At 50.3% G+C, this 27824-nt stretch overlaps 1 protein-coding gene and 1 pseudogene across 1 annotated transcript; both read right to left on the bottom strand.

Moving 5' to 3' along the window:
• Window positions 1-503: 503 nt before the first annotated feature.
• On the bottom strand, window positions 504-27753 carry NLRP5 (NLR family pyrin domain containing 5). The gene is made up of 11 exons (XM_037053925.1): window positions 27465-27753; window positions 23421-23477; window positions 20546-22145; window positions 18971-19141; window positions 17546-17713; window positions 10800-10970; window positions 8995-9165; window positions 5637-5807; window positions 4322-4492; window positions 2266-2436; window positions 504-871 (listed from the first exon to the last, which is right to left on the bottom strand). The coding sequence occupies exons 1-11, from the start codon at window positions 27751-27753 to the stop codon at window positions 637-639; spliced, it is 3375 nt and encodes a 1124-aa protein (XP_036909820.1). The 3' UTR covers window positions 504-636.
• LOC118992231 (uncharacterized) lies at window positions 5023-5137 on the bottom strand (annotated as a pseudogene).
• Window positions 27754-27824: the final 71 nt, after the last annotated feature.

Below are 27824 nucleotides of genomic sequence, written 5' to 3'. Positions count from 1 at the left end.
GGGCTTTCCCCTCGGTCCCGTGCATCTGCGATTCCTTCAGGTCTCATGGTTTCGTAGCTCACGTCTCTTTTAAAATCCTCACATGAGGATTTTTATGACTGATTTGAGAGGGTGAGGGAGAGAAAGGGGGGAAGAGAAGGAGAGGGAGAGAAGAGGTGGGGGTGGGGAGGAGAGAGAGAGAGAGATCCATTTGTTGCCTCCTGCACACACCCTGACCAGGGATCGAACCTGCCACCTAGGTAAGTGTCCTGGCTGGGGATCAAACCTGCCACCGTTTGGTAACCAGGCCAACACTCCAACCAGCAGGGCTACCCGGCGGCCAGAACCTGGCATATCCTTCTTAGACATTCAGATGTTTTTAAAAGTTTGTTTTTTAACACCTCTGGAGTCCTGTTATCATCCCAGTTCCTCCGACCTGTCACCTCTGCTCTTGAGCAAGAAGGACGCTTGACACTTTGCCAAATGCTCAGTGTTTATTGGACGGCCCCTGGGGGCTCTGAGAGGCAGGACATTTCGCGGCGACTCGGGTCCTGCGACTGGAAGCCCACGTCTGAGGCCACCGTATTATTAACCAAGGGACGGAGGACACACAGGGTCACCACCAGCGCGGGCTTTGTGACAATCAGACATCTGTTTCTACGTCCGAGGAGGAACACCCTCCTCGGGGCCCAGCGCGCTGGGAGCAGACTGGCTGGTTGCTTCGCAGCCCAGAGTGGGTGGGCGGGGTTCCCGGTCTTCAGTTTTCCACCAGTACCGGTCATCATCGTCGTGGAAGGAATACCAGCCATCGCCAATCACGATGTACGGCTTCAGTGCCTGGACCTTCTCCAGCAGTTTTCTTGTGGGACTAGGATATTGCCACTTCCACAGCCTGGCAGGGAAAGGTGCAGGGGAGGGGGGTACACAAACAGGGCTCATGACTGGAGGAATTCACGTCTTACTCTTCTCCCTCCCTCCAAATTCCTGGGAACCCCGCATCGAGGATCTGAGCCCTCTTCCTGTCTGTTGAGGACACTTGTCTGTTCCCTGGAGAAGAAAAGCCAGCCCCCGTCTTTTGCGGGAATCGGGCCCTGGCCGCAAACCTTCCAGGTAGTCACGGATTCACGGCCTGTCCCAAGAACCAGCTCTGGGCCAGGTCCTGTTACAGGGTTTGGAAGGCCCGGGGATGAACAAGGCGATGCCCCCACCCTCACACGGCTTATATTCCAGCAGAGGACAGGGAAACAGGTAACTGCCTAGATACCTGCGGGGAGGGAACAGGCTCCCAAAATGGCAATTAGGAAACCCCAGGGGTGGCCCTTCTGTTGGTCAGTGGAGCCCCTTGCCAAGAGCCGATTTTGCCTGAGGCTCTGGGCTGCGTCCTCTATCCTGATACAGGCGCTCTCTCTCTTCCAGCCTTCATCTTCTGCCTCCTCTCCAGCTGGTTGGCTGAAGTGCTCACTGTGAGCTCTCTCTCTCTCCCCCTCCCCCTCCCTCACCACATCAAGACCTCAAGTCTACTGAGCCGTATTCTCCAACACACCGCTCACCTCCTTGTATCCTTTCCCCCCTCCCTCCCTTTCAGATCCTGCACTACATACAAGCCACGCTTTCGGGCCCCTCTTTACATTCGTGGGCCCAAACCTGATGCCTGGATAGATCGCTGAGCTGGGCCACACAGGAGGGGGCAGTTGCTCAGCTGGGAGAGTTTGCCTCGTGATATAAAAAGATGTCCCAGCCAGCCTCAGCGGACTGTCCACTCTAATCACGTCTCAGTGTACTGTTTGGTGGCACTAAGCACATTCACGTTGTCGTGTGACCATCACCACCATCCATCCACGTAACTCTCTTCTTCCCCAGCTAAAACTATGTGCCTGGAGTGGGAATCGAACCGATGACCTTTTGGTTCACAGGCTGGCACTCAATCCATTGAGCCACACCAGCCAGAGCCATACTTTTAATCACATACCCAGATGTGGAATTGTTGGCTCATATAGAAATTCTATTTTTAGTTTTTGGGGGCGATAAAAACATTTCATTTGTATGTTGTCTTTCTCTTCCCGAACCCACCCTAAAGTAAGCTTCGTGATATCGGCACCTTGCCTCTGTCTCCCGTTATCCCTGGGTCCCCAGCACCCAGCTCAGTGTCCGGAATGCAGCAGACTTTTGGTTGGATCAAGATCTGGTAGCTTAAGCCACGGTCTTACTTTCTCCGATAAACCCCTTCTCTGCCAACCAGCATGTAAGAGAAGGTTTGTGTCTGAGGACACAATGACCAGGACTCACCCGATGTTTTGTAGATTAGACGTGGGGTGTTCGAAGGCCGGGCACAGCTTCTTTATTCCCTCAGGGGTGAGCTTGTTCCGCATGAGGTTCAGGCTGCTGAGGTGCTGGTTGGAGAGGAGAGCCGAGGCCAGGGCCTCACAGCAGTCCGCCGTCAATCCACACGCCTCCAACCTGCAGGGAGGGGGGCCCCACAACATCCCCAAAGGTCAACGGTTGGTCCTTCTTGGGAGCCTTCGACCCCATTGACTTCCATTCTCATGGTTAAAAAAAAAGAGCCCTGGCTGGTGTAGCTCAGTGGATTGAGCGCGGGTCTGTTAACGAGACAATCGCGGTTCGATTCCCAGTCAGGGCACATGCCTGGGTTGCAGGCCAGTTCCCAGCAGGGGATGCATGAGAAGCAACCATACATTGATGTTTCTCTTCCTCTCTCCTTCCCTTCCCCTCTAAAAGATAAATAAATAAAAATTTAAAAAAAAAAGAAAAAAAGAACATGGGCACCCTGGCTGGGTGGCTCAGTTGGTTGGAGCATCGTCCCGTGCACCAAAAGGTTGTGGGTTCGATCCCCACTTGGGGTACTTAGGGGAGGCAACCCACTGGTGTTTGTATCTCCCTTCCTCTCGCTCTAAGATCAAGAAACACACGCTTGGGTTAAGGATAAACAAGAAAAAGGGGAACAGTGGGCTCCACTCCTAGAGTTTTTTGGCTCCGCAGTTCTTGGGAGAAACTGAAAAAAAAAAAAAAAGTGCATGTCTAAGGAGTTTCCAGACGCTGCTTCTGTTTCTCATACCGAGAGCTGCTGGTGACTCACAGCTGTGCAAAGAAAGGAAGGTAAAGGCTGAGAGCGCCTATCATTAGGGCACAAAACAGGGAACATAGAGAAAGACTTGCCGAGAAAGTCCAGGACTTTTCACCTATAGCTGGAGAGAGGAAGTAAGCTCAGGAGCCGGGGCAGGAAGGAGCGGTGCGCGTAGGAAATGCTGTGTCCCACGTCCTCGGGGAAGGAGGGAGTGGGCCTGTGTGAGATGCCTGTTGTCAACAGGATGCCGGGAGTGGATCAGAGCGATGTCAGAGGAGACTGGACATTGGGGGGGTCCCATTAAAGGATTCAGGATTTTATCCTCAGAGCATGGAGACGCCAAAGAACGTTGTTAGGGGTGGTAACAGTATTGTCGCAGGGTTCTTATGCAGGGTCTGGCGCAAAGAACACCCACTTTTTTTATTGCAAAGTCATGCCAGTCTGTACCAGAACAATATCGCCCTCAAGCACACCATATGACCTTTCAGGTGAAATGTTCAGATCAAAAGTATAAATTATTACTCCCATGGTTTATTACCATACCAGCTGCACTCAGGCAAACCTTACTTCTACCAGACCCTGTGTTTTTTGGAGAGGTATGCTGGGGTACCTGCAGGTGGAACGTTAAAAACCAAGAACTTTGCTATAATGAGCAAAGATAGGTGGGCAGTTTAAACCAGCCGGTGGGTCTAGACGTTGTAGATGTCCTGATCACTGTAGATGTTGTTGTTTATCTGGGGATTCTGAATTGGGGATTCTGCCTCATGGTGTTCTCAAGGTGCGTCCACGCTGTGGAATGTGTTAGCACGCCATTCCTTTTTCGTGGCCATGTACTATTCCACCAAATGTACCAGACCCATTTTCCCCACAAGCCTCCTGGGTGATTGATTCTGAGGCTGACACTGTGGCCTGAGGACTGCCCGTGCGCCCACTGCCTTTCCGGTCCTCCTTTCCCATTAAACTGTGTCTTCCAAAACCTGTGCACCTTGGTCCTGCCACCAGCTGGTACCCTCCTCTTCCGATAAACATTTACGGAAGGTTTGTGACCTCCAGACAATGCTCCCCAGCCCCTGCCATTTCCCTCATTCCCTCATTTCCCTGCTGGTCGCAGCCCAGCCCCACTCTGCCCCTCGGCCAAGGGGTTCCTGATGTCCTGGAATCGTGCGACTCAGATCCGGGTCCCCCCCGTTCCAGCAACCTCACGCTCGGGTTCCCCTCCCTCTGCGCCCGGCCCTCCAGGAGACGACTCTGGAAGCCTACCCGAGTCTCCTCAGACGCGTGGTCCTTTGCTTCAGTCCCTCGCACAGGGCTGTCACCCCCGTGTCGCCCAGGGCATTGGCGGCGAGGTCCAGACTCCTCAGGTGCTTGTTCTGGGTGATCACGGCACACAGGTTCTTGCAGCAGGCGGACGTGAGGCAGCATTTCATCAGCCTGCAAAAGAGGGGGTGTGCGTGTGCATGTGCTCATGCGCGCACATACAGACAGAGCTGGAGACAGAGATAGGGAGAGATAGAGACGGAGACAGAAATACAGAGAGTGATAGATTTATATGTGTGTGTATATATATAAATCTATGAGAGGTAGAGGTATATATATAGAGAGAGAGGGAGAAATATATACAATGATAGAGTCATATATGTGTGTGTATGTATATCTAAAAATATATGAGAGCCCTGGCTAGCGTAGCTCAGTGGATTGAGTGTGGGTCTGTGAACCATAGGATCGTGTTCGATTCCCAGTTGGGGCGCATGCCTGGGTTGCAGGCCAGTTCCCTGCAGGGGACTCACAGGAGGCAACCATACATTGATATTTCTCTCCCTCTCCCCTTCCCCTCTGAAGATAAATAAATAAAATCTTTAAAAAAATACATGAGAGAGAGGTAGAGGTATATATATATACAGAACTATATAGATAGATTTATATATATATGTGTGTGTATATATATAAATATATGAGAGATGTAGAGGTATATAGAGACAGAAATATATAGATTTAAATACATATATACAGACAGATATATATAACTGATAAGAACAGATACTACACTTGATCTTCGCCAAAAGGCCAAGAAGTGATTGAGATACAGATGTATATGAGAGAAAAAGATACATATGTGTATAGAGATAGACAGAAACATATAGACAGATATATATATACATGAGAGAGAGGTAGAGGTGTATGTGTGTATATATATATAGAGAGAGAGACAGACAGAGACAGAGACAGACAGACACACACACACACACAGAAAGAGAGAGAGAAAGGGAGAGGGAGCAGGAGAGACGCTCAGAGAGGGAAAAGGAACGGTGCACGGGTTTCAGAGATGCACACTAGCAACCTCGCACTCCACGGATCCCGTTCAGAGTAGTTTCTGTCCTTCCCACCCTCACTGTCCTGTCCAACACCTGAACTCACCCACTGTGTCCACCGGAGACAGTGAGGCTCCCGTGGACCCTGGAGCTTCAGTATAGGTTCCAGGCCCACTACTCCCGGCTCCTGACAATCCGGGGACCTCAGCCCCCACTCTGGTAGAGGCGCCCCCTCCCCACAGACCCCTCCACCCGGGGAGACTCACTCCAGGTCTTGGAGGTGACAGGACGTTTCCGCCAGGACCTCACACAGGAAGTGAATGCCGTCGTCTCCCAAGGGGTTCATGCTCAGGTTCAGGTGTGTCAGGTGACGGTTGCTTGTCAGGGCAAGGGCGAGAAAGCTGCAGCCCAGGATATCCAGGTTGCATTCTCTTAGTCTGCGGGGCACAGGCAAGGGAAATGGGGGGGGGGTTACATGCCTGACTAGGTGTCCCCTTGGGGGCGCCCCTTTGAAAAAGCAATCCTTACTCAAGGATATGTTTCCTGATTTGAGAGAGAGAGGGGAAGGAAGAGGAAGAGAGACATCGATTGGTTGCCTCCCATAGGCACCCTGACGGGGGCTCGAACACAACATCCAGGTACGTGCCCTGACCGGGAATCAAACCCACAACATTTTGGTGAAGAAAAGGACGCTCCAAACAATGGTGCTACCCAGCAGGGCTCAGCTACTCCTCTTAGTCTCTCTCGCTCCTCATCTGACAGGAGACTGAGCTCATACCTAAGAAGGTCGTCTGGCATGGGTGACGAGATGACCCGGATGTTCTTGGCGCAATGCCCAACGCCTGTGCGGGAGGCTGTGACCCTCTCTTTCCATTTTCTTTCCGACTCAAGGTATGAAGGGATGAGTTGCCTGTTGCTGTGGTCACAGACCTCACGCCTTACACCACACACATCATCCCGCAGCTCTGGAGCCCAGAGCCTCACTGTCAGCAGGACCCTGGTCCTTCCAGAGACTGCAAGGGAGAACCAGCTCCCTGACATTCCCAGCGCCTACAAGCTGCCCAGGTTCCTCTGTGCCTGGTCCCAGGCCCTCAGCTTCACCCCTTGGACCTCATTTTTGCATCTTCTCTGAGTCTCCGGCCTTCCTACCTGCCTTCCTTCCTAAGAATCCTGGGGATGACACCGGGCCCACGTGGATGACGCGGGGTCACCTTCTCATCTTGATATCTTTCCACATCTTCAAAGTTGCTTTTGCCATGGAAGGTCCTCTACTCACAGGTTCCGAGGATTAGGACACGGACTACTTTGGGGGAGGGGTCAGATTGTTCTATCGTCCCATCTACCATCCTCAGGACGTCCCCATCATCAAGTTACTGGGGGCCCTTCGAATGCCTCGAGAGGTAGACATGGGCACTAAAGTTCTGTTCTTTAGCAGAATTTCTGGTTGTAGGACTGGCATAAACTCATACTTTTCGCTCCCGTGGAATCAGTGGTCAACAAGATGGAATTACAGAAAGCAAAGTGATTCTACGAAGCAAGCTGACGGTACAGTAGAGTGACAAAAATCTCTCATCATCACCTTCTCACCGTCCACCAGAGATTTAGGGTAACCCTGGCTGGCTGGCTGGCTGAGTTGGTTGGAGCGTTGTCCCATACACCGAAAGGTTGTGGGTTTGATCCCCAATCAGGGTGAGTGGGGGAGGCAACTGACAAATCGATCTCTCTCTCTCTCAAATCAATAAACATAACCTCAGGTGAAGATTAAAAAAAAATATTTGGGGGCCCTGGCTGGTGTAGCTCAGTGGATTGAGCGCGGGCCTGTGAACCAGACAATCGCAGTTCAATTCCCAGTCAGGGCACATGCTTGGGTTGCAGGCCAGTTTCCTGCAGGAGCCAGTTCCCTGCAGGGGATGCACCAGAAGCAACCATACATTGATGTTTCCTTTCTCTCTCCTTCCTTTCCCCTCCAAAGATAAATAAATAAAATATTTTAAAAAATATTTGGGATAGAAGAGTAATTTGGCCACACAAGGAGTCACTTGTTAAAATAGCCATAGGGACCACCTTACCATACCACAGTGTCCTCCTTGCCACACAGACCTGTGGCCATCGGCTCTGTGTCACTGTTTGAAAACCTCACTGACTCACCATCCAGCTCACCTCCACCAGGAGTTCAGCCACGCAAAACATAGGGACCCCATGTATCTTTCACCTCCCCATCACTAGCAGCTAAGAGCGTGTGCGCAAAGTAGGGGCTTCATAAATACAGCCGACTCACGCAGTCCCGAGTTCTGTATTTGTGAGTTTGCCTTCTCATTCAGATTTATGGGTGACTGCCCCCCCCACCCAATACTCATGGTGCTCACAGTCCTTCACGGACACCCACAGAAAAATGGGAGCTGCCTGTCACTCACGTTCCCAGCTAAGGCTGAACTCACAGTCCAGTTCTCTTTCTGCTGTGCACAGACGTCTTTTGAGTGAATGCCGCAATTTTCTGCATCTCTGTGGTTTCGGGGGGTTGGTGGCTTCATCGTTTAAGATGTGGAGCTGAAGTGGGGTCTAGTGTGTGGGGCCCAAGAAAGCACTGGTGTTTCCAGAGCTTGGCTATTGTAAAGGCCCGGAAGCAGCCCACGTGCCCGTCAGGAGGTGAGTGGCTAGAAATGCTGGGTGCCTTTCGAGTGCATGCACACAATGGAACACTGTGCAGCTTGTAAAAAAGGAAGAAGCTCTTACCTTTTGCGAGAGCATGGATGGACCTGGAAATTATTATACTAAGTGAAGCAAGCCAGTCAGAGAAAGAAATAACACATGGTCTTCCTTATATGCAGAATCAAATGAACAAAATAAACTGATAAACAAAAAAGAAACAGAGGCATGGATACATGGAGCAGATTGATAGCCTGCAGAGGGAAGCAGGGGTTGGGGGGACTGGGTGAAGGTAGGTGAAGGGATTAGCCAAAGAGTATATAGGCATGACCCATAGACACAGAGAACAGTGTGGTGACGGCCAGAGAGGAGGGGGTTGGGTGCTGGGTGGAGACAGGCAAAGGTGGCGGTGGTGGGGAATGGGGACATCTGTAATAGTGTCAACAATAAAGTTTAAAGAAAACTGCGATGTGTTTTATGGAAGAAAAACATGTATTACATAGGCTTTTGTTCAGGCATGATTCATACCACTCTTGGTCACAAGTTCATTATTAATGAATCAGCAACAGGTATTAAATATGGGGTTTTAAGGCAGAAACACCCCAAACAAGGTTAGGTATGAATCCACTGATGAAAATGTCATGACTGTGGCAACAGGAACCGAACCCTGTGTTTTCCCAGGGTATCAGGGTCCACTCTCAGTAATTCAACATCCTGTCTGACTTTGTGGAATGTCAATTCCACTCAACATGACAATCGGCTGTATTTGGACAAATAACTTCCTGCCACAAGAAAATGTAAACACAGAGAATTTTCCCAGGGAGTGTGAATGCTAGGAGGTGACTCGTAGGGAAGAGAGGTGGCCCGTGGCAGGCGCCTCCTCCTGAGCATTTGCCCCCTCCCCCCGCTTTGAGACAGTCACACGCCATTTGCCACAAAGCTACCACGTCCAAACACAGGGGAGTGTGTGTGACTCACATCAGCCTCTGGAGAGCACAGTTGACACGCTTCAAGGCTCGACACAAGGCAGTCACGCCTTCCGCCCCCAGCCTGTTGGTGGACACGTCCAGGTGTGTCAGTTTCTGGTTGGAGCAGAGCACCAAGGCCAGGTCCCAGCAACTGGAGCCTGTGAGACCACAGTTCCCTAGTCTGCAAGAAGACAGCCCAGAAGAGAAATGAGGAAGTCCGCACATTGCGTGTCTCCCTTGCATGCAAGAGGAGGAGACAAATGTCACCCCCATGGCTGGCATGTCCTCCCAGACATGCGGCGATGTCACATGGTATCTGTGTTTACCTTACGCACCCAACTGTGATGCTTCATTAGGTCCAACAAGAATGCTGAGTGTCGTGGGGGATGAGACCTGCAGTGTCCAAAATTGGGGACACAGAGGCCACGTGACTGCTCTCTGGTCTGGTTGTTTCTGCTCCTACCTGCACTACGGGGCGAGGTGTCTGCCAAGACAAGTGACCCTGCTCTTTAGAGGAGCCTACATTCACCGCATTGGGACCCTCAGACATAAACGAGATCGTCCCTCAGTTCCTTGAAGCTTAGGAAGCACCCAGACTTTGAAAGTCTGGGTTCGACAGTCCCTTGGTCATGGTGTGGGGGGCAGAGGGAAATCTATGAACACGTCTAACGTGCGTAACGCACACCCTCTGTGTTATTGACAGGGATCTCTTTTTGACAAAGGAATGCTGGTGGGGGTGGACTTGGGGGAGACACCCCCAAAGATGCCGCTTTTGAACTGTTTTCAGCTGATGGCAATTGAGAAAAAGCAGAAACGATAAGAACTGTCTGCCCTCCCCACCGCCTGCCTAAAGGTGGGGCAGAGATTTCTCCTGTGCAAATGTTCCCTCTCTTGGAGGTGTGGGTTGGGATGGGAGTAACAGACAGAAAATGGTACTTGAAAAATAAATTTAAAAAATGTTCCCTCTCTTGTCCCAGGAGAGGACAATGACCCTCATCGCCCGCAATGGAGAGGAGTCTTCGTTTAACCCTGATCTGCCTTTAATTCTCCCCATAGATGTCCTGGTCACACAATTTCTCAGCCCTCAAGGCCCCACCCCCTTTATCCTTTGTCTAATTACTTCTCCATAATTTATTGCTCTTTGTTAAAAGGGTATATAAGCTCCTGAGTCGACCCTCTCCCCGGGTTTCTTACTTCCTCTCTGGGACATCCTCACATACTGACAAAATTAACATCGATAAAATGTGCATGCCTTTTCAATGATTAATTTGTCCACTGTCGGGTTAATTTGCAGGCCCCAGACCTGGAGCCTAAGAGGGTGGATAAAAAGTGTGGCTTTTTCGTTGTTGCTGTTGTCTTCCTTTATAGCCTGACGAAGAGAAGATATCTTGCTCCTACTATTACCTTCTACAGAAGGGTACTCTGTGTGACTTGCTTTTCAACTTTTGCTCAGGCTGTGGAACCACCCTGGGCATTAGACCCCCCAGCACTTACTCATCTGACGAATGGAAATCCATGCCCTTTGATCAACATCTCTCCACGTGCAGCCCAATCCCCCTCCTGGCCAGCCCTCAGGAACCGCCATCCTCTCTCCAAGTCTATGAGTTTGGCGCTGCTGAGCCACAGGTGTTACTTATTGCATCTCTATCAAACCTCAACACTGGGGCATTCCCATGAGGTCAGAACGCCCCCTGTAACCCTGGCTTAAGCATCAGCCAGTTCCCCTCCCCTCCCCCACCCCGCCCCTCCCGCCTCCAGTACGTGGTTGGCCTCAGTTCAGACAACACAGCCCCCATGAAAGGAAGCACCACTCACACCAGCTTCTGCAGGGCGCACTGGGAGACCTTCATGCCGTCACAGAGAGGCTCCATGTTCTGGCCTGCGGCCGCATTTCCCGCAAGGCTCAGAGATCTCAGGCTGCTGGAGGTCTGCAGGATTTGGGAGAGCAGCAGGCAGCAGGGCTGGGTCAATCCGCAGTTGTCCAACCTGCAGAGGCGGCTCGTGTGAATCACACCCTGGTCTGTCCCCAAGGCAACCCAGCTTCCCCAACTCACCGCAGGCCACGCCCTCTCCGTCACCCGCGCTGGCGCCTGGCGCCTGGACCCTGGACCCTGTCTGCTGTGGCTTCTGAGTCTTGAGCACCTTCTGTCCCTCTGTTTGCAACGTCCTTGCTCACCCCCAGGCCCACGTCTTCATGCAACTCAAGCTCTTGTTCAGAACTGAAACTTAGGACTTCGGCCAAGATGGAGGCATAGGTGGAAACACTGTGCCTTCTCCCACAACCAAGTTTGAATACAACAAAGGTTTGGAGAAACAAAGACACAACCAAAGGACAGAAAATTGAATTATACGGAAGTCCGACTACATCTAACCGTTCAACGGGGACGGTAAGAGGGGCGGAGCCAGCAGCGAGCAGGGTCGGGCAGGACAGGGCCCCCGACCCAGGCGCGCAGGCAGACGGGAACCAGTTGGGGTGCGGGGCAGACCGCGGGCGCATATTCGCGCACAGTGAGACAGACCACGCAGGCCCCAGGGGGCGAGGGCTGACGGCGGTGGCACACTCGCGTGCAGTGGCACGAAACGCGTGGGCCTGGTGACGGCGGTGGCTGCGGTGCCGGTGGGGGCCACGGCGGCAGGCGGCAGACGGGAAGCCATTGTCCCTCTTTGACCCCGCCCCCACATACAACGTCACAACCCAGCGACTTAGTTGCCCTGTTCTAGTGAACACTTTAGGGCTCTGATCCTGCTATGGAACAGGCACGAACAGCCCGAAAGATGGCGCAAGAAGAACTCAAAGTCCCAGAGCCAATAACTCTAAGCGACCGAGAAATTGCCAGCCTCTCAGAAGCACAATTCAAGACACTATTTATCAGGATGCTCACAGAACTGGTAGATTATAGTCACAAATTAGAGGAACATAGTCACAAATTAGAGGAACATATGAAGGCTAAACTAATTGAAATGAAGGGAGATGCACAGGAAACCAATAGTGATGGAAAGGAAACTGGGACTCAAATCAATGGAATGGACCAGAAGGAAGAACAAAACATCCCACCAGAAAGGAATGAAGAAATGAGAATTCAAAAAAATGAGGAGAGGCTTAGGAACCTCCAGGACATCTTTAAACGTTCCAACATCCGGATTATAGGGGTACCAGAAGGGGGAAAGAAACAGCCACGAGTGGAAAACGTATTTGAACAAATAATAAAGGAGAACTTCCCCAGTCTGGCAAAGGAAATAGACTTCCAGGAAATCCAGGAAGCTCAGAGAGTGCCAAAGAAGTTGGACCCAAGAAGGAACACACCAAGGCACATCATAATTACATTAGCCAAGACCAAAATGAAGGAGAGAATCCTAGAAGCAGCAAGGGATAAGGGGACAGTCACCTACAAAGGAGTACCCATCAGACTGTCAGCGGATTTCTCAAAAGAGACCTTACAGGCAAGAAGGGGCTGGAAAGAAGTATTCCAAGTCATGAAATCCAAAGACCTACAGCCAAGATTGCTTTATCCAGCAAAACTTTCATTTAGAATGGAAGGACAGATAAAGTGCTTCTCAGATAAGGTCAAGTTCAAGGAGTTCATCATCACCAAGCCCTTATTATATGAAATGCTAAAGGGACTTATATAAGAAAAAGAAGATGAAAAAGATGAACAGTGAAAGGACAGCAAACACACAGTTATTAACAACCACACCTAAAACAAAAGCAAACCAAGAAGACAGCTAGATCAGGAGTGGAACCATAGAAATGAAGAACACCTGGAGGGTTAGAAACAGGGGGGTGGGAGGGGGAGAAGGGGGGAGAAGGCACAGAAAATAGCATAGATGGTAGGTAGAAAATAGATAGGGGGGAGGGCGAGAATAGTGGGGGAAATATAGAATCCAAAGAACTTGAGACACGTGGTTATAAACTAAGGGGGGGAGAATGGTGGGGGAGGGAGGGTGTGGGTGGAGGGGATTGAAGGGGGGGAATAGAACAACTGTAATGGTATAATCAATAAAATATATTTAAAAAAAAAAAACGAAACTTACTTCTTCCAAGCAAGGCTGTCTCACTGCCTTGAACCCTGCCTGCCCCACCCCCCCTCTCTCCAGCATGATTTTATTCCTAGCAGTTACCACCTGCGAACATTTCACCAATGACATACACCACTAAGTTTAATGCATAACCATGGGGCTTTGATGCATTTAGCGACGGCAATACAGTTGCCATTGTAGAAATAGTTACCACTCTATCAGGTCACACAGTTACCATTTCCTTTTTTGTGGTGGGAATAACAATGATCCTGTCTCTTAGGAGAACAGGCAGTGGTTTTCTCTGCAAAGAAAGCCCGGGAAACACACTTCCTCCAGAATCCCTCCTCCAGCTCTCTTGAGTTGCTTCCCATTGGGCAAACACCTATTGCCTTTAATTTTTTTTTTTTAATTAGTAGAGTGGCTTAATCTTAACACAAAATTTTTATATCCTTTTTGCTTATAGAACATATAGGTCTTTGCAAAGACAGGTCTAAATGCCAATACATATTTGTATACTATATTCAGCTCCAGGCAAAGATTTCTCCCCCAAATTGATGTAAATGAACGCATGGTTGAGTACCTAAATAAATAAATGAGCAAATCTCTTAGAAAGTTTGATGTCTATTATGCAATCTCGTTGTCTATCATCATTAGTATACGTATTGCACACCCGGGATCTGCCATATTTCACCATATATAATGTGCACTTTTTTGCCCAAATTTTTGAGGGAAAAATAAGGATGCTCATTATACATGGGTAGTACCTGGGATACCTTGTATCTGTTCTTGTGTTTGGTAACTATTTGCTACATACAATTTCTTGTACCATAATAGGTTCAAAAATAAATAGTAAAATCCCTTTATAATGCAACCCCCCCACAAGTATCTAAATATAAAGAAATAAAAGATCCAATTAAAACATTTAAATGAAAGATTTCCCCCCCCCTGAAAGTTTGGGCCAAAAAACTGGTTGCACACTATACACACATGTGCATTATACACAGCAAAATACAGTACTTGTNTGTCTATCATCATTAGTATACGTATTGCACACCCGGGATCTGCCATATTTCACCATATATAATGTGCACTTTTTTGCCCAAATTTTTGAGGGAAAAATAAGGATGCTCATTATACATGGGTAGTACCTGGGATACCTTGTATCTGTTCTTGTGTTTGGTAACTATTTGCTACATACAATTTCTTGTACCATAATATGTTCAAAAATAAATAGCAAAATCCCTTTATAATGCAACCCCCCCCACAAGTATCTAAATATAAAGAAATAAAAGATCCAATTAAAACATTTAAATGAAAGATTTTCCCCCCCTGAAAGCTTGGGCCAAAAAACTGGTTGCACACTATACACACATGTGCATTTTACACGGCAAAATACAGTACTTGTCAACAGGTTGCAAATTAAACGATACCTCCTGGTAACTAGCGTTGTACTGTTTTCACAGATTCACTTTTTAAAAATAATTTTGAGAGTCCATGTGTGCGATCCTACAGTATTTGTCTTTCTCTGTCTGCTTCGCCTACTCAGCAGGATACCCTGGAGGTCCACCCAGGTTGCTGCAAACGGCAGGATTCCTTCCTGTGGCGCAGCTGGGCGTGTTTTTTTTTTTAAACTATGCAAAGCTGTTCCTGCTTCCACGTGGAGGCAGAGCTGGACTACGTTTCCCAGCCTGCCTTGCAGCAGGAGCAATCGCAAGACCCGAGTTCTAGCTTGGAGAATAGGTGGTGGAGGTTTTGGAGCCTACGGGGTCAAGTCCCTAAAACCTCCAGGTGTACCCTGAGCACGCCCTCCTTCTGTAAACTGAATGTCTGTGCCCAGTAGGGCCTCGGAAGTATTAAATATTATTTATTTATTTTTAGAGAGAGGGGAAGGGAAGGAGAAAGAATGGGAAACATCAATGTGTAGTTGCCTCTCATGTGTCCCCTACTGGGGACCTGGCCCGCAACCCAGGCATGTGCCCTGACGGAATCGAACCAGCGATCCTTTGCTTCACAGGCCTGCACTCAATCCACTGAGCTATACCAGCCAGGGCTCGGGCCTTGGAAGTATTAATGGCAGAATACCTTGCACGCCTGGACATCCATCTGAACCCCCCTTGAGCTAATTCTATAGAGTCAAAAAATCCCCTTTTGTGATTTCTGAGCCACTACGCATTTGTGTGTGTATTTGTTCTGGAACCTACAAATACACTTCCGCCTAGACCACAGTTTCCAGTACTGACTCTGTTGAATTGTAGACCAACATGTTAGAGTCTTCCAAACGCACGTGTTGACGGTTCATAACTTGGGGTTCCTTTGTCTTGGATTACCCATGGGAGTCTGTGAGCACCCTGAGAAAAGGAGCCTGCTCCCCCTCGTCGGCACATCCTGGGACCCAACGCGCAGTGTTAAGAACGTTATCGGGGCTCCCTGTTTGTCGAATGCATGGGAAATGCATCTCACATTGAGTCTGCAATCAAAACACTTCACTACATCTGCCGGTGGATCTTTTCCGAGCCTTCTCCCATTTGGAGGGTGAGCCTATCAACCCTCCCCCCCCCACCCCCTCCACCCAGTGCATAGGTCTGGGACTACCGCAGAGAGGGAACCAGAACACCACCCCGGTCCTCAGAGTCACCACAACAGGCCTGTCACCTCCCACCGCGGAACTTTGGCACTTTCTCTTGGTCCCCGGTAGCCTCTCTCCCTCTCATCTTTTCTGACAGTGTGTCCCTTTCCTTATGTTTTGAATCGGAGCTCTGGAGAGACTCAGCAGCTGCTTCCTCTTCATTCTCAGAGATGGTCGTGACACTCCCCTGGGCTGGGCAAACACCTGAGCACTCTGGTTCTGCAAGGACTCCTGTGCCCTGGCTGGCTGCCTTGGGGTACGGTCTTAAGAGGGACGCTTGTGAGCTACACAGCTTCCCTGCACTGTGTGTGTCCGTAAATAAAGCTGGAGACAGAGTTCATCATCTGTGTCTCAGACCCCCCTGGGCATGGCTGTGCCTTCAGGCCAGGCCACTTGAACCGACAACGCCCTGGCCCCAGTCTGTACAAAACTGTGGTCACAGCCCCAAACCTGAGATGACCAAAATGTCCCTGGAAGGGAGAATGGCTACACCAACCGTGGTACATGGTTGTCACCCTATGGGACCCAGCAATAAAAAGAAACACATGGCCCCGGCTGGGTAACTCAGCTGGTTAAAATGTTGCTCCCATACACCAGCGTTGCAAGTTCAATCCCCGTCAGGGCACAGACAAGAATCAACTAATGAGTACACCGATAAGTAGAACAACAAATCAGTGTCTCTCTCTCTCTCTTCCCCTAAAAATCAATAAATAAAAACACACAAAGGATACACAGAATGGGTCAGAGGGATCTCAAGGACATCTGCTGATTAAAAAAAAAAAAAAAAAAAAGGCAACCTCATACTCTGGCTGGTGTAGCTCAGTGGATGGAGTGCTGACCTGTGAACCAAGTGGTTGCTGGTTCGATTCCCAGTCAGGACGCATGCCTGGGTTGCAGGCCAGGTCCCCAGTGGGGGCCATGTGAGAGGCAACCACACACTGATGCTTCTCTCCCTCTCTTTCTCCTTCCCTTCCCTCTGTCTAAAAATAAATAAAATCTTTTTTTAAAAAGGCACCCTCAGGCTGTGACATGCTGTGTGATGCCGTATACATGCGTTATGGGCAGGGATCAGGGCTGGTGGGGGTGGGGCAGGGCGGGTGTGTCTGTAACACAAGGGGGTGGCTCTTGTGTAGCTTGGTCACACTGTGGTCTCACAAATGTGCACACACTGGCATTTTATGTGATACAGTGACTAGACTGGCACACATTCATGGTAATTCTGTCGAGGTCCTGGCTTTTACATTGTACTATAGTTACGTAAGCTACAGCCACAGGAAAAACGGGCTGAAGGGAACCCGTGACCCCTTTGTGAATTTTAAAAATGTTTATGAAACCTCAAAAGTTACTTTTTTTAAAAAACGGTTTCATTTATTTATTTTTAGAGAGAGGGGAAGGGAAGGAGAAAGAGAGGGAGAGAAACATCAATGTGTGGTTGCTTCTTGCAGGTCCCCTCCTGGGGTCTTGGCCTGCAACCCAAGCATGTGCCCTGGTTGGGAATCGAACCGGCGACCCTTTGCTTCTCAGGCCCGTGCTCAATCCACTGAGCCACACCAGCCAGGACAAAAGTTATTTTATTGTGGTAAAATATACACCACATAAAAGGGACCATTGCAAGCATTTTTCAGTGCGCAGTTCAGTGGCATCATTAAGTACATACATGTTGCTGTATGACCATTCCCACCCTCTGTTGCCAGACTTTGCCATCCTTCCAACCCTCTGCAATGTTTCTGCAACTCACCATGAATAATCATTTCAAAACAAAAAGTAAAAGCAATACGACAACAAGACAAGAAAAATCCCCTCCTACAATCGTAAAAGTAACAACCTTAGTCAGGACTTACCTTACAATACGACAACAACAAGACAAGAAAAATCCCCTCCTACAATCGTAAAAGTAACCACCTTAGTCAGGACTTACCTTAAAGACTCCAACACACAGTTAGGGTGTTTCAGCGCTTCGGATGCTATCCTTATATCTTCCTCCTTCAGGCGAGTGCTTTCCAAGTTCACGTGCTTGATAGTGGGGCTGATGACGAGAGTCTTCCAGAGGTGATGGAGACCAAGGGTAACATGTATGCCTTTAAATCTACGAGAGAGAGAGAGAGAGAGAGAGAGAGAGAGAGAGAGAAACAAGAGAGTGTGAATTAGGCGTTTCTTAACTTTTTTTTCCATGTCCCTCCCATCCCAACTTTCATCTTTTGTTAATTGCCTTTAGTAAAAGTTTTAAAAAATATTTTGTTTATTTAGAGAGAGAGGGGAAAGGGAGGAGAAAAAGAGGGAGAGAAGCATCGACGTGCAAGAGAAACATTGATTTGGTTGCCTCTCGCGTGCCCCCAACTGGAGACCCAGCCTGCAACCCAGGCATGTGCCCTGACTGGGAATCGAACCGGTGGCTTTTTTGGTTTACAGGTTGGTGCTCAATCCACTGAGCCACACCAGCCAGGGTGTGTTTATTTCATTTTAAAGCAACAAATACTTAAGTGCCTGTGGTGCAGAGGGCCCAGAAAGGAGAGTATTGCCAATGGAATACTCTGTTCTCCTGGCGCTTAAGCTAATATAGGAGACAGTCACCAGAGACACATGAAAGGAACATGCTTAAGAATACAATATGGGCCCTGGCTGCTGTGGCTCAGTGGATTGGGTGCTGGCCTGAGAACCAAGGGGTGGCTGGTTCAGTTCCCAGTCAGGGCAGGTGCCTGGGTTGTGGACCAGGTCCCCAGTAGGGGGCGCATGAGAAGCAACTACACATTGATATTTCTTCTCCCTCTCTCCCTCACTTACCCTCTCTCTAGAACTAAATAAATAATTTTTTTTTAAAAAAGGAAGGCAGGAAGAACAGCAAGGGCAAGATGTTTGCAGCCAGGAACCTAGCTGTGTTGCTACATGGGCTTTCCTTGGTCTTGGAAGGAAAATTAAATCAAACCTTTGAAGTTGAATGAGACCTTCATCTCCCACTGCAGGTGCTGGTGAGTACCCTGGGGTCTACAACAGACCCAGGAACCATTAGATGTTTAAATATTTGTGACCTTATGGATTAGCCTAAAAGCACTAAGGCGTGATTTAAGGGCTTCTGTAAAGCATTTACTTGCCTGAATTGAATTCCCCTCCCTTCCCCGGTACTAACAAACTCCTGTTCATCCTCCAAAACCCTGAATAAATGACCCCCTTCCACAAGGTCTTTAGTCACTCCCAACCTTATGCTTTGGGGAACTTTGTTCCTATACTTCCCATAGAACATGTCCCTTCCAAATACATTTTATAGGGTTGGTCTTAGGAGGGGGGGACAAGGAGAGGTGTGACGAGCCACAAAGAGGGGCACGTCCCAGGGGCGGAGCAGCCTTACATCAGCTTCTGTACTCTGCAGGCTGGCTGTCGCAGCTTGACGCACAGGGTCTTCATGGCCCACTCGCTCAGGATGCTGCTGCTGAGGTCCAGCTGCAGCAGGCTCGGCTGGGCGCAGAGCACAGAGCAGAGGTTTTCCCACCACTTGCTCACCAGGGGCTTGATCTGCAGCCTGTAACGGAGAAGGAAAGAAACGCTCGCCTTCCTGAGACGGCTCGGAAAGGGAACAACGGCCACAGCCACGTCAGAGAAGCGAGACCGGGCTGTTAGGACGAGACACGGATGGCTTCAGAGGCCCAGAGGACCCTTCGGTCATGTTGCTTCACGCTCTGCCTGTGCACACGCGCTCTGTGTCCTGAGTAGGGGGGGGGGCCAAGGGGTACCGGGGATGGTTTGGAGACACAGGCTGTGACATCAGATTGTGTTTAAATTCCAGCCCTGGCTGGTGCAGCTCAGTGGACTGAGCGCGGGCCTGCGAACTGAAGGATCGCAGTTCGATTCCCAGTCAGGGCACGTGCCTGAGTGGCAGGCCAGTTCCCAGCGGGGGACACACCAGAGGCAACCACACATTGATGTTTCTCTCCCCCTCTCCTTCCCTTGCCCTCTAAAGATAAATAAATAAAATCTTTAAAAATAAATCCCAGTTCCCCTCTGAATGTAAAGTGGCACAGCCAGTATGGAAAACAATATGGAGATTTCTCAAGAAATTAAACACAGCCCTGGCTGGGTGGCCCGATGGACTGGAGCATCATCCCATACACCACACGTCTGTGGGTTCGATTCCAGGTCAGGGCACATAGCTAGGTGGCTGTTTGAATCTTGGTTGGAGTGCATACAGGAAGCATCCGACCAATGTTTTTTTTTCTCACATCAATGTTTCTCTAAAAAAAAAAAGTCAAACATTCTCCAATGAGGATTAATAATAATAATAAACTTCCATAAAATCCAATAACCCCACTTATATGCAAGATTCTTGACATCAGGCTCCTAAGAGATAATTTGCACTCTCTTACTCACAACAGCCAAGGTATAGAAGGGACTTAAATATCCGTGGATGGATGACCAGATAGAGGGAAGGTCAGGCTCACCCCACGGGACATTGTTATTCAGCCTTAAAAAGGATGGTGCTACCATCTGTAACCACATGGGTAAACCCCGAGGACATTCTGCTGAGTGAGAAAAGCCAGACGCAGAGAGATGCACGTGATCTCGCCTACAGAATCTAAAGCAGTCGAACTCACAGAGGCAGAGGGTGCCTGGTGGTTGCCGGTGGCAACGAGGCAGGGGAGGGGTGTGGGGTGGGCGTGGGGTGTAGGGTGTGGTGTGGGGCTAAGGACCCGAGTTTCAGCTGTAGGATACCTAAAGTAGAACTACCGTTAACAACTGGGTGTCGCACCCTTGAGATTCGCTAGGAGGGTGGGTCTTGAGCATTCTCACCCCACACACGCACAGGGACACGGGAGCCACGTGAGTGATGGCCGTGTTAATTAGCTCGATTGCAGCCATCATTGTTACCTCAACACAGCAGTACCTTCATCGAGACGGAAAGGAAGACACCGCAGAGGGGCACACTCACCCTTGCAGCACGACCGGCTGTGCCTCAGTGGACTCATCTTCCGAGAAGATCTCTCTGACGTCCATTCGGATCTTCTGTAAGTTCTGGCAATGCTGGACACAGAAAGAAGACACGAGGAGGTCCATTGGCCGGCTCACCAGGAGCCTCACGTCTTGGAAGCCGTTCAGCGCCACACGGACAAACTCTTCGTCTTGGGCCTCAAAGAGACAGTAGAAGGCGTCCAGAAAGTCCAGAGCGGAGGCGGCGTCGGCCGGTTGACCCAACAGGGAGACCCAGCGGAGCAGCACCCTCTTCACCCCCAGGGCAAGGGGACACCCCAGCGAGTCCTTCAGCGTCCTCGCCAGCTTTTGGTTCATGAGGCCAAACAAGAAGCGCTTCATCTGGAGCAAGTGGACGTTGAAGCTGACCTGTCTGAGCTCCTTCAAAGTCTTCATGTTCTTCACGTACAGAGGGTGGGGGCACCACTCCGTTTCCGGTCCTTCCAGAACATAGTACAAGGCAGCATAGAACTCTTGCAGGCTTGGGTGCAGGAAGGTGAAACACCTGTCCCCACGGGTGTCTTGGACGAGGACATTCCTGCGAAACAGGGAGGAGAGCTCCAGCTCGGTCAGCCCGTGGGCGGACAGGTCGTCGGGGTAAAACACAAACTTCATGGCCCAGATGCCCTGCACGGCCATGCGGCACAGGCCCTTCAAAACGACTCTTTCCTCCGGACTGAGACCACGCCCCGGGGCGTCTTGAGGGGTGAGCTGATGCACCATAAAGGTGGTGTACAGGCCCGTGAGCACCTGGCAGGACGGGAGTGGGCCCTTTCCCGATGCCATCTGCAGCTCGAGGGCCTGGCAGAGGAGGGACCCCACGCTGGACACCTGGCACATTTCGATCAGCATGTGGTTGTCCACCACGGAGTGCAGCAGCTGCATTTTTTGCTCCTCATCCTTGATGTGTTCGAGGAACAACTGGACCCTCCTTTCCACGGAGATTCCCTCGACAAAGAGGTAATGGGGAGAGGTGACCACGGCTTTGAGCTTCTCCACGCCTACGTCTCTGATGGTGACAATGAGGGAGGACTCTGGGAGCAGGACCTTTTTCAGCAGACTCCGGATCAGGACAGACACCTCCTGCTGCTGCGTCCAGTCGGCACAGAGGTTCACGTTGGCACTCTGAAAGGCAGCACTCAGGTCGTCGAAACCATCGACCACGAACAAGAGCCTTTCCGGCCGGGAGAAGATCTTTGCCGCGGGGAGCACGGAGTCTGGCCACTCCCTGAAAATTAACTCGGCAAAACTGCTTTTCCTCCTCGACGGTATGTCTCGGGCATCAAAGATGAAGACATAGGAGAACAAACCCGGGTAGAGCTCCCCGTGGGCCCAGTGAAGCAGGATTCTCCTGGCCAACGTCGACTTCCCCACCCCGGCTCTCCCGTGCAGGACCACGGTGCGAGGCCGGAAGCCCTGCTGATCCGGCGTGAACACCCGCGACAGCGTTTGCATCCGTTGCCAATCCAGGGCAAAGTTTTCGGAGCCGGGGCGGGTCCCCAGTGGCCCGGCGAACTTTCTCATCACGTGACATTTGTAGACCCACTCTTCATGTCCGTGGCCTGCGTGGGGCCAGAGAAGGGCAGAGGAAAGCAGAAGCAGGGTTGGAAGACAGGCTGGATTTCAGATCTACTCCCTGCGTGAGACTGTTTTGCGTCAGCACCGTGTTATTGATTGGTGGTGGTGAGCGCCGTCCCTCACCCCTTCACTCCAAGGTCATGTCCTCAGAGGCTTGAGGACTTCCCACCAAGGCACCCTGTTTGTCCCTCTAACCTGATTTTTCTTTTCAGAAACGAATAGCCGAGACCTTATATTCCTTTTTCCCCCTAACACTCACCGGAGGATATTTTTTAAAAGATTTTAAAAATGTATTTTTAGAGGGGAAGGGAAGGAGAGAGGGAGAGAAATATCAATGTATGGTTGCCTCTGGTGTGTCCCCTGCCGAGAACTGGCCTGCAACCCAGGCATGTGCCCTGACTGGGCATCAAACTGCGATCGTCTGGTTCACAGGCCCGCGCTCAGTCCACTGAGCTACACCAGCCAGGGCCTGAGGATATTTTTTTGAATTGATTTTGGAGAGGAAGGGGGAGAGAGAGAGAGATCAGTCTTATACGTGCCTTGGCTGGGTAGCTCAGGTGGCTGGAGCATCATTTCCATACACAGAAAGGTTGAGGGTTCGACCCCCCCTCATTGGGACACATATCTAGGTTAAGGGTTCCATCCAGGTCAAGGTGTATACGATCAATGTTTCTCTCTTATATTGATCTCTGTCTCTCTCAAATCAATAAAAGTATCTTTGGGCCCTGGCTGGTGTAGCTCAGCGGATTGAGCGCAGGCCTGCGAACCAGACGATCGTGGTTCGATTCCCAGTCAGGGCACATGCCTGGGTGGCAGGCCAGTTCCCAGCAGGGGACGCACCAGAGGCAACCACACATTGATATTTCTCCCCTTCTCTCCTTCCCTTCCTCTCTGTAAAGATAAATAAAATCTCTTTAAAAAGTATCTTTGGGTAAGGATGAAAAACATAACAAAATAAACAAGGCATTCAACTTATCTATTTAGCACCCGTCCCACGAGCTGGTCCTGGGGGCAAGTTCTACAAGGTGAACTGAGGAATTTGAAATTTACCTTTATGAAAACAGACGGCCGATGACAACAGTGGACCTCTGGGGACCTATGGGGTGAGGGTCCCCAGCGTTCTGAGGGAAGGGACGTACGCACCAGAGACAAATGAGGATGGACCCAAGAAGAACAGGCAGCTATGCTCTTCGGCCAGCATACCCACCGCCTTTGTTCCAAGGGGGGGGGGGCGGGGAGAATAAACCAGGGCTCTTTACCTGGGTCTTTCCCCTCTGTTGCTGTGGTACCATTTTGTTCCATAGCTTCTGGCATTTCTGCAAAAAAGAGAGGGAATAAAAGTAAACTCACGCACCCTTGGGCGGATTGCCCAAGGCCAGACCCACAGAGTCCCTGAGACGTGGTTTGCAATGCCGGGTTCCGTCTTCTGACCCACCTGGAGCCATGGGCTCAGCCAGAGGGTCAGAGTGTATGTGGAATGAGCACTGGGTTCAAGATGAGAAGGTTTGGGCTCTGGTCTCATTTCTGCTTTTTGTCAGTTGGAGACCTTTGGGTAAGTCATTGAAACGAGAGGTCAAACCTAGTTGTTAAAAACGAAGGGTTTGGAGCCCTGGTGGTGTGGCTCAGTGGGTTGGAGTTATCATCCCGTAAACCAAAAGGTTGCCAGTTGGATTCTGGGTCAGGGCATGTATGAGAGGCAACTGGTCGATGTTCCTCTCTCTTCCTCTAAAATCCAATTAAACATTAAAAAACGAAAGGTCTGGAGTCAGGCACTTGATCTAAATGTGGATTCTGTCACTATTGGTGAGAACTTACACAACTCAACAAGCTTACGTGAGGAAAAAAAACAATAAAAGAGGAAAGAAAGAAGGAAACCTCCCCCCACCCCCCGCAGGCTTACGTGCTTTTGTATGTTTATCACAGGAGCAAGGATAAAAGTCCCTATGCCATGAAGCTGCTCTGAAGATTACACGAGGTGATCTGGTGAAGCTCAGCGCTGCCCCCGACCCCCTGTAGCTAACACGAACTGAGAATAGCAATCCCGTGTGCCCACTAGAGAGCAGTTGCCTACAAGTGCAGCTGCCTACGCATTTGTCTTGGGTGAGCCGGGAAGGAATCGCCCTGCTTTAGAAATAGTCACAAGGGTTGTGTTAGACTCGCCAGTTGCGGAAAAATCATGGACTTCATCACAGATGCCATGGAAACCCGTTTCAGGCTGGTTACGCGGGGGAGTAAAAGTATCAGATGGAAAAATAAAAAAAGTTGTTTATTGATTGATTTGAGAGAGAGAGAAAGAGAGGAAAGGGGAGAAAGACTGAGAAAGAGAGACAAAGAGAAAGAGAGAAACATCAACCCGTTGTTCCACTTATTCGTTCACTCATTGGTTGCCTCTTGTATGTGCTCTGACTGGGGATCGAACCAACGACCTTGGCTGTTGGGATGACGCTCTCTCTAACCAACTGAGCTACATGTTCAGGGCTCAGATGGATTATTTTTAAAAGATCACCTTGGTCCTTCTTGAGGGGAAAATGGATGTCACGTAACTGGAGTGGAAACGGGTTAGCGAGTCTAGGGTGATGGGAAGGAATTTGTAGAAATGAATCACACTTCAGGCAAAGGGCAGAGGAAAGAAGGAATCAGTCAGGAACAAACTGACTAAAAGAATAGCTGCGCTTTTGGTGAGAGCAGATCCATGGACAACAGGGCCCTTGACCGAGGTAGAAAACGTGTTACCACTGCCCCACCCTGACTTGGAAGCTCTTTCGTGATGGTATCTTGACCGGTCTTCACAGATGTAGGATCTCCAAGTCTTTCAGCCAGTGAAGACCCTGCAACACAGAGCAGATGACAGACAGTCTCCACAATGTTGCAGCAATGACCCTGACCGGGGATGAGGGCACCCTCTGCCCTGATTACTGAGGGGAACCAAGATGACTCAGTAGATCCCGTGACCAGCCTGGGGTGGAGGCAGAGCCCTGGGCTCTACCAGCTCCACCACAGAGAAGCCACGATGTCCATGTGGAGTGCTCCAATCTTGAACGTGGAAACAAACTTCTGTTAATAATTCATTTTTTAGATTGATTAGAGAGAGAGAGAGATTTGTCCCACTTATTTATGCACCCATTGGTCAAGTCTTGTGTGTGGCCTGACTGGGGATCAAACCCACAACCTTGGTGTATCAGGACAATGCTCTAGCCAGCTGAGCTATCTGGCCAGGGCCTGAACGTCAGTCCTCATTTTGTTGTACGGCCCGAGGTAAGCGGCATCATGGGGCCGCATATTCTGGTTACCCAGTATTCATCTGCAGGAGTCGCCCTAAACACTGTTCTTGAACTTCAGGTTCGTGGGTGAACTCCTCACTAGATGCCTGTGAGTCATCCACATGGTTACAGCTTCAGCTCACGGGGTCTCCCCTTCCCGGGTTTACCAGCGGCAGGATGTCTCTCTCAGCATTTCCTGAGGCAATGGAATCCCGTCTACCCGGTTTCGCCTGCCAGAGGCTTAGATACCATCCCGGGCACCATATTCTCTCTCCGCATGTCGCCCTCATGTCTACTTCTTTTTTTAAACAAAAAAAAAACCTCACCTGAGGTTATGTGTATTGATTTTTAGAGAGGAAGGGAGGGAGGGAGAAAGGAGGAGAGGGAGAGAGGGGGAGGAGGGAGAGGGGAGAGGGGGGAGGGGGAGGGGAGAGGGGGGAGGGAGAGGGGAGAGGGGGAGAGAAACATCGATCATTGGCCTCCCGCACCCAGATCAGGGATCAAACTGCAACCTAGGTATGTGCCCTGACCAGGGACTGAACCCACAGCCTCTTGGCGCGTGGGACGATGCTCCAATCACCTGAGCCACGCTGGCCAGGGCTCCATCTCTACTTCTTTCTCTGGCTGCCGTTGTCCTCCCTGTCCAAACCACACCTCTCTCTCCCGCGGCCTCCTTACACATACTCACGACTCGTTCGGGACCACTCAGCCCTCAGCAGCTACGATGAAAGGGCCATTGGATTATTTCTACCCCCACCCCTTTATAACTATTTAGTTGCTTACTCTTTGCCATTACAATTATTTTCAAGATGCTCTGTTGGGTGACGTCGGTCCATCTCTCTGCTGTCATCTCCTGACACATTCCCCTCCGAGTCTGCACAGTTTGCTCTGACTCTTTGCTAAACCCTTCATTAAAGCTGTTAGCTTTTGCTCAGAGGGCTCTCCACCGACACGCCCAGTACGCTTGGCTAACTTCTTCATTTTCCTCTCAGCCTAAACCTTTCTTCTTCTAGGAAGTGATCCTAATCCTCACTTTCCTCTAGTCTGAAACAGGAAACTTTCATATTCTCCTACGCCTTCCATTTTTAAAAAAACTTTATTTATTCATTTTTAGACAGAGGGGAAGAGAAGGAGAGAGAGGGAGAGAAATATGTGTGGTTGCCTCTGGTGCGTCCCCTGCTGGGAACTGGCCTGACTGGGAATTGAACCGCAATCCTCTGGTTCACAGGCCCATGCTCAATCCACTGAGCTACACCAGCCAGGGCCCTACACCTTCCATTTTAAAAACCACCTCTTGCCTTCTCTGGGTGGCTCAGTTGGTTGGAACATTGTCCCACGCATAGACACCCATGGTACAACCACCACCGTGTTGTCAGTAAACAGGTGAAGCTTCATTAACCACTTTCTTATTTATCTTCTTTTTATTTTTAAAGATTTTCGTATTTATAGACAGAGGGGAAGGGAGGAAGAAAGAGAGGGAGAGAAACATCAATGTGTGGTTGCCTCTCGTGCTCCCCCTACTGGGGACCTGGCCTGCCACCCAGGCATGTGCCCTGACTGGGAATCGAACCTGCAACCCCTTGAGTTGAAGGCCGGCACTCCATCCACTGAGCTACACCAGCCAGGGCTCTCTACGTTATCTTATCCAACCAAACCTTTGTTACAGAAGGATCACAGCTTCTGCTCCAAGACACGAGAGCAGGCGGGGACACGCCCCAAGTCAAAGTATAACAAGGGGAAGCCCCAGAACGCAAGTTTGATGGGTACAACTCTAAATCCTGCCTCCTAATGTCAACCAAATTCTGTCCAGGTGGAGTGAGGGTCCTTGTAGCTATTTCTTCCCCCTCATTGTTTCACCGGGCTAGAGAGAACACCCATTTCCCGCCAGAGAGTAACCAGTGAGTCACTTTGCTCAGAGTCTGGGCTCACACTGTACACGTGGACCCAACGAGAGAACAGGGGTGCCCTCCCCACTCCCTCGGGACCTCGGGACCCGCCCCCCCCAGCTCTTCTCCCACCTCCAGACGGGCGCCTTTTACTCACTTTCCATTTCATCCCTCGCCTTCTGAAAGAGCATGGGCAGGTTCATCTTGTGAAAGATGTCCGTGCACACCTTCCAGACGAGAGATGCTCTGCAATGCTCGTGCAGGATGGAGGCTAAATGTTCCGTGCTGGAGTCGTCCACCTCGACCCACGGAAAAGAGCCCGTGGCCAGTTCCGAAGCGTTTCCCTTCAGCAACATCTTAAACATCTGAAACTCTTCTTTGCCCAGCTGCCCGAGACACCACTGTAGCCCATAGTTGGGAAAGGAGGTTGCGCTGGCTTCACCCATCTCAACACGGGGGCCGAGGGCTGCGGTGTTGATGCAAAGGGAGATGCTTTGGCTGCAGGGAGCAAATGGGA

Source organism: Sturnira hondurensis, unplaced genomic scaffold (genome assembly GCF_014824575.4).
Source record: "Sturnira hondurensis isolate 20B ecotype Veracruz unplaced genomic scaffold, ASM1482457v3 Scaffold0008151, whole genome shotgun sequence".
NCBI classification, from domain to species: Eukaryota; Metazoa; Chordata; class Mammalia; order Chiroptera; family Phyllostomidae; genus Sturnira; species Sturnira hondurensis.
The sequence above is the reverse complement of the archived record's forward strand: the minus strand, read 5'-3'. Positions and strand labels throughout refer to the sequence as shown.

Excerpts from the sequence above, each read along its gene's own strand:
- NLRP5 (XM_037053925.1), bottom strand. The coding sequence starts at position 27,753 with ATGGGTGAAGCCAGCGCAACCTCCTTTCCCAACTATGGGCTACAGTGG. Across the intron at positions 23,478-27,464 it reads GGCGAGGGATGAAATGGAAA|AAATGCCAGAAGCTATGGAA; the intron begins GTGAGTAAAAGG and ends TCTTTTTTGCAG. Across the intron at positions 10,971-17,545 it reads TGTGTGTTGGAGTCTTTAAG|GTTGGACAACTGCGGATTGA; the intron begins GTAAGTCCTGAC and ends CCGCCTCTGCAG.